The sequence below is a fragment of the Mya arenaria genome, chromosome 10, assembly GCF_026914265.1.
Source record: "Mya arenaria isolate MELC-2E11 chromosome 10, ASM2691426v1".
Taxonomy (NCBI): Eukaryota; Metazoa; Mollusca; class Bivalvia; order Myida; family Myidae; genus Mya; species Mya arenaria.
Window position 1 is genome coordinate 38,119,869 of NC_069131.1, and position 7,061 is coordinate 38,126,929.

Genomic DNA, 7,061 nt, shown 5'->3' on the forward strand with positions numbered 1-7,061 from the left:
CAGTCTACGTAATTATTGATCGTCCCTCGAACGTGTATGGAATAGATCACACATTGAACAAATTGTGAATCAACTAGATTGACACGCCGTGTCCATGATAAGCATTTATGTTGTATACGTGTTGCGAGAAATATCTTAAAGGCCTAGTTTAAGGAATGTGTGGCATTTTAATCTGCATCTGCACTGGTGTCACAGTAGGGGCCAATTTCCTGTGTATTCGTTTCATTGGCTCAGGGGCCTTTAGGGTCCATTTTCATTATAAAACTTCTAAATCTGCACAGCAGGATACGCAGATCGGAGATCTGATAAGAGGGATCAAGGCAAGTAGATAAAGATTAATAAACAGAGGTTGAGTACTATACACAGTTGAGGGGTGGGGTAGGTCACTGATAGAAGGCTTAAACTGCATTCGCTAACACTTTACCTTTGTAGTTGTACTCTAACAGATTGACCGTTTTGACAACATTTCTTTTGGCTTGTAATAAACCAAATTTTGCGTAAATGTCTGAAAACCAGTGATACAAGACTGCTGACAATAGATCAGATCGCAGTTATTCATATTTATGTTCGAAAATCGCTATTTTATGGATAAAAGCGGTACTAACGCTTTATGAAAAATGAGTTTTTCGGGAGTTTTCCAAATAATTGTGATATGTTCTAATGTCAGTATTGGTTAAAAAATCAGCTGATTCTATGACAAAAACTAAAAATTGTCAAAACTATCATTCTGTGAGAGTGCAGCTTTAAGGCGACAGTTTTAGTCAGCTGCGGTTAAGCATAGCAAAGCTACCTTAAACAAGACGAAATCTTAAACAAATTCACGACTTGCCTTTTAAGTGATACAAGACCATAGGCCATGTATAAACAATGAATTTAGCGTTGATTGAAAAGTGTGCATTTATCAAAAAAAGCCTTAAATGATATTTTAAGATATCGTTGAGTGTATTGAAATATTTGCTGTATACTGTATTTTTGCAAATTTGAAAAGCTACATATTTTATACCTGTAGTTGATACGCGAATTTTAGTTTCATCAATAAACTCCACATCGAGGGGCGAAAGCGAAAAGGTTCTACCTTTTTCTTTATTTAATGTCACTTAGAACCTTTTCGCATAAATCCATCGATATGTACAGAACATTTCACAATAATGTTATACATACTGAGTACATTATCATTCAAATTTGAGTTTAACCTTGTATACACATAGGTTAATATAGTCCATAATTATGAAGTGAGTTTAAAAACAACCCGTAAAACTCAGCATAATAATGGAGTGAGTTTTATAAAACGACCCGTGAAACTCAGCATAACTTGAAATGGAGTGAGTTTTAAAGTCAGATAAATGATGGAAGTTAATTCTAAATTAACTCTTTAAGCTTTAAACGCATTATCATTGAAACATAATCTATAACGTTTAAAATCTTACCTTCCAGATTTCCTACCTCCGACCTCGCCTGCCATTTATTAAAGTTGACAAAATTTAAATCTCACTGAGTTGAACAATTCCTTTATCAAAAAGGAAGAAACAAATCCTTTCCTATCACGAAAGATAGGTTTTTGTCCAAAATCAGATACACTTTAAATCAACCGTTCAACATTTGTAGCATTGTTTATATTCAAAATACTATTGACAATTGAGTTTTTTTATAATTTCTTAAGTTACAGAATTAACCAGAGCGAAATATTTAGCGAAAAATTAACTTTAAACTGTGTTTTAAGTTTAACACGGTAAAGACACGATCGGTATTACATACCTGATAAGATAAAAGAAAAAAAACGTGATCTGTAACAGTGAAGTACGGAAGCGTATGTCGTACATACAGTGAATGTTGTTATGTAGAGCTGTCGGTTTGTTATGAAAGCGTATATCATAAATAGTGGTAACACTATCATGTGGTCTAGTCGGTTTGTTATGGAAGCGTTTATCATATAAACTGGTGATTTGGTCAGGAAGCCTAGTACTGATGATGTGGCCATGTAGTGTATTCGGCTTATTATGGAAGCGTATTACGTATATACTGATGTTGTGTTCATGCAGTCTTGTCGGCTTGTTATGGAAGCGTATATCGTATATACTGATTAAGTGATCATGTCGTCTTGTCGGCTTGTTATGGAAGCGTATACCGTATATACTGATTAAGTGATCATGTAGACTAGTCGGCTTGTTATGGAAGCGTATATCGTATATACTGATGACGTGTTCATATAGTCTAGTCGGCTTGTTATGAAAGCGTTTATCGTATATACTGATTAAGTGATCATGTAGACTAGTCGGCTTGTTATGGAAGCGTATATCGTATATACTGATGATGTGTTCATGTAGTCTAGTCGGCTTGTTACGGAAGCGTATATCGTATATACTGATGGTGTGGTCAGTTAGTCTAGTTGGCTTGTTATGGAAGCGTATGTCGTATATACTGATGATGTGTTCATGCAGTCTAGTCGGTTTGTTATGGAAGCGTATATCGTATATACTGTTGGTGTGGTCATGCAGTCTAGTCGGCTTGTAATGGAAGCGTATATCGTATATACTGATAATGTGGTCATGCAGTCTAGTCGGCTTGTTATGGAAGCGTATATCGTATATACTGATGATGTGGTCATGTAGTCTACTCGGTTTGTTATGAAAGCGTATATCGTATATACTTATTAGGTGATCATGTCGTCTAGTCGGCTTGTTATGGAAGCCTTTACCGTATATACTGATTAAGTGATCATGTAGACTAGTCGGCTTGTTATGAAAGCGTTTATCGTATATACTGATGATGTGTTCATGTAGTCTAGTCGGCTTGTTATGGAAGCGTATACCGTATATACTGATGATGTGATCATTTTGTCTAGTCGGCTTGTTATGGAAGCGTATACCGTATATACTGATGTTGTGTTCATGCAGTCTAGTCGGCTTGTTATGGAAGAGTTTATCGTATATACTGATGATGTGTTCATGTAGACTAGTCGGCTTGTTATGGAAGCGTATACCGTATATACTGATGATGTGTTCGTGTAGTCTAGTCGGCTTGTTATGGAAGCGTATACCGTATATACTGATGATGTGTTCATATAGTCTAGTCTGCTTGTTATGGAAGCGTATACCGTATATACTGATGATGTGTTCGTGTAGTCTAGTCGGCTTGTTATGAAAGCGTTTATCGTATATACTGATGATGTGATCATGTAGTCTAGTCGGCTTGTTATGGAAGCGTATACCGTATATACTGATGATGTGATCATTTTGTCTAGTCGGCTTGTTATGGAAGCGTATACCGTATATACTGATGTTGTGTTCATGCAGTCTAGTCGGCTTGTTATGGAAGAGTTTATCGTATATACTGATGATGTGTTCATGTAGACTAGTCGGCTTGTTATGGAAGCGTATACCGTATATACTGATGATGTGTTCGTGTAGTCTAGTCGGCTTGTTATGGAAGCGTATACCGTATATACTGATGATGTGTTCATATAGTCTAGTCTGCTTGTTATGGAAGCGTATACCGTATATACTGATGATGTGTTCGTGTAGTCTAGTCGGCTTGTTATGGAAGCGTATACCGTATATACTGATGATGAGATCATGTAGTCTACTCGGTTTGTTATGGAAGCGTATATCGTATATACTGATGATGTGGTCATGTAGTCTACTCGGTTTGTTATGGAAGCGTATATCGTATATACTGATGATGTGGTAATGTAGTCTAGTCGGCTTGTTATGAAAGCATTTATGGTATATACTGATGGTGTGGTCATGTAGTCTAGTCGGCTTGTTATGAAAGCGTTTATCGTATATACTGATGATGTGGTCATGTAGTCTAGTCGCCTTGTTATGGAAGCGTTTATCGTATATACTGATGATGTGGTCATGTTGTCTAGTCGGCTTGTTATGGAAGCGTTTATCGTATATACTGATGATGTGTTCATGTAGTCTAGTCGGCTTGTTATGGAAGCGTATACCGTATATGCTGATGACGTGTTCATGTAGTCTAGTCGGCTTGTTATGGAAGCGTATACCGTATATACTGATAAAGTGATCATGTAGACTAGTCGGATTGTAATGGAAGCGTTAATCGTATAAACTGATGATGTGTTCATGTAGTCTAGTCGGATTGTTATGGAAGCGTATACCGTATATACTGATTAAGCGATCATGTAGACTAGTCGGCTTGTTATGGAAGCGTTTATCGTATATACTGATGATTTGTTCATGCAGTCTAGTCGGCTTGTTATGGAAGCGTATACCGTATATACTGATTAAGTGATCATGTAGACTGGTCGGCTTGTTATGGAAGCGTTTATTGTATAAACTGATGATGTGTTCATGCAGTCTTGTCGGCTTGTTATGGAAGCGTTTACCGTATATACTGATTAAGTGATTATGTCGTCTAGTCGGCTTGTTATGGAAGCGTATATCGTATATACTGATGGTGTGGTCATGTAGTCTAGTCAGCTTGTTATGGAAGCGTATATCGTATATACTGATGGTGTGGTCATGTCGTCTAGTCGGCTTGTTATGGAAGCGTATATCGTATATACTGATGGTGTGATCATGTAGTCTAGTTGGCTTGTTATGGAAGCGTTTATCGTATATACTGATGATGTGTTCATGCAGTCTAGTCGGCTTGTTATGGAAGCGTATATCGTATATACTGATGGTGTGGTCATTTCTTCTAGTCGGCTTGTTATGGAAGCGTATACCGTTCATTTTGATGATGCTGTCGTGAAGTCTAGTCGGCTTTTTATGGAAGCGTATATCGTATATACTGATGATGTGATCATGTTGTCTAGTCGGCTTGTTATGGAAGCGTATATCGTATATACTGATGATGAGGTCATGTAGTATAGTCGGCTTGTTATAAAAGCGTATACCGTATATACTGATGATGTGGTCATTTAGACTAGTTGGCTTGTTACGGAAGCGTATACCGTATATACTGATTATATGGTTAATTTACTCTAGTAGGCTTTTTATGGGAACGTATATTGTATATACTGATTGCGTGGTCATGTAGACTTGTCGGCTTGTTTTGGAAGCGTATACCGTATACACTGATTATCTGGTCATGTAGTCTAATCGGCTTGTTATGGAAGCGTTTACCGTATATACTGATGATATGGTCATGCAGTCTTGTCGGCTATTTATGGAAGCGTATACTGTATATACTGATGATGTGGTGATGTAGTGTTGTCGGCTTGTTATGAAAGCGTATATCGTATATACTGATGATATGGTCATGTAGTCTAACTGACTTTTTATGAAAGCGTATACCGTATATACTGATGATGTGGTCATGTCGTGTTGTCGGTTGTTATGAAAGCGTATGAAGTTTATTCTGATGACGTGGTAATGTAGACTAGTTGGCTTGTTACAGATGCGTATACACTGATGGTGTGATCATGAAGTGAAGTCGGCTTGTTATGAAAGCGTATACCGTATATACTGATGATGTGGTCATGTAGACTAGACGGCTTGATATGGAAGCGTATATCGAATAAACTGATGATGTGGCCAGGAAGTCTAGTAGGCTTGATATGATAGCGTTCGTCGTACATACTGATGATGTGGTCATGTAGTCTTGTCGGCTAGATATGGAAGCATTTACCGTATATACTGATGATGTGGTCATGTAGTCTTGTCGGCTAGTTATGGAAGCTTATACAGTATATACTGATGATGCTGTCATGAAGTCTTGTCGGCTTGTTATGGAATCGTATACCGTATATACTGATGATGTGGTCATGTAGACTAGACGGCTTGATATGGAAGCGTATATCGAATAAACTGATGATGTGGCCAGGAAGTCTAGTAGGCTTGATATGATAGCGTTCGTCGTACATACTGATGATGTGGTCATGTAGTCTTGTCGGCTAGTTATGGAAGCATATACCGTATATACTGATGATGTGGTCATATTGTCTTGTCGGCTAGTTATGGAAGCGTATACTGTGTATACTGATGATGTGGCCATGTAGTCCTGTCGGCTAGTTATGGAAGCGTATACCGTATATACTGATGATGTGGTCATGTAGTTCATTCAGCTTGTTATGAAAGCGTTTATCGTATATACTGATGATGAGGTCATGTAGTGTTGTCAGCTTGTTATGGAAGCGTTTACAGTACATACTGATGATGTGGTCATGAAGTCTAGTCGGCTTGTTATGGAAACGTATATCGTATATACTGATGCTGTGGTCATGTAGTCTAGTCGGCTTGTTATGGAAGCGTATATCGTATATACTGATGGTGTTGTCATGTAGTCTAGTCGGCTTGTTATGGAAGCGTATATCGTAAATACTGATGATGTGGTAATGCAGTCTAGTCGACTTTTTATGGAAGCGTATATCATAATTATATACTGATGATGTGGTCATGTTGTCTAGTCGGATTGTTATGGAAACGACTATCGTATATATTGAGTATGTGATCAGTATATTCGATGTTTACTGCCATAAAAAGTATATATTATATACACCTACATAACAAACCGACTAGACCATCAGTAAATACAACATACGCTTCCATAACCAACCGATTAGAATTCATGACAGCCTTTATCAGTATAAACGATTTATACTTGTATATGATATCACATACTCGACGATAAATTTATAAAATGTGACTTTTGAAACCACACGATGGTGTAACTAGAGCCGGTCTTAAGCCATAGTTAGACATACAATTTAGTATATTAAAAAGGATATGGATCAATAAAATCGTAAACAAAAATATCGAGTAACCAGAACGGACCTCCTTTTTGACATTATATACATTATATACAGAATTTAGACACAGTGGCTTGATGATAAAGGCTCATTTAAGTCATAATAAATCATTTCAACTAGCCAAAATTATATTTTACACATACCTGAACATGTATATCATCAATATAATACATTGCTTTAAACATAAAATGAGATTTGACAAAATTCAAAAGTACCCTATACTGTAATATGAAACTAAGGCTTGATTACGACTTGTTTACGACTCAAAAATGATTCACATCATCATTCAAGGTTACGATCACTTTCTACACTTTGCGCACCCCAGTATGATAAAACGCGAGATAAC

At 37.1% G+C, this 7,061-nt stretch overlaps 1 protein-coding gene across 1 annotated transcript in view; it reads right to left on the reverse strand.

Moving 5' to 3' along the window:
- Positions 1-1,640, reverse strand: part of LOC128206677 (copine family protein 2-like) — an 11,130-nt gene extending 9,490 nt beyond the window's left edge. The window contains exon 1 of the mRNA XM_052909287.1: positions 1,428-1,640. Within this exon, the coding sequence (XP_052765247.1) occupies positions 1,428-1,462 (35 nt within the window). The 5' untranslated portion in view covers positions 1,463-1,640. The remainder of the gene's footprint in view (positions 1-1,427) is intronic.
- Between the last annotated feature and the right edge of the window lie 5,421 nt (positions 1,641-7,061).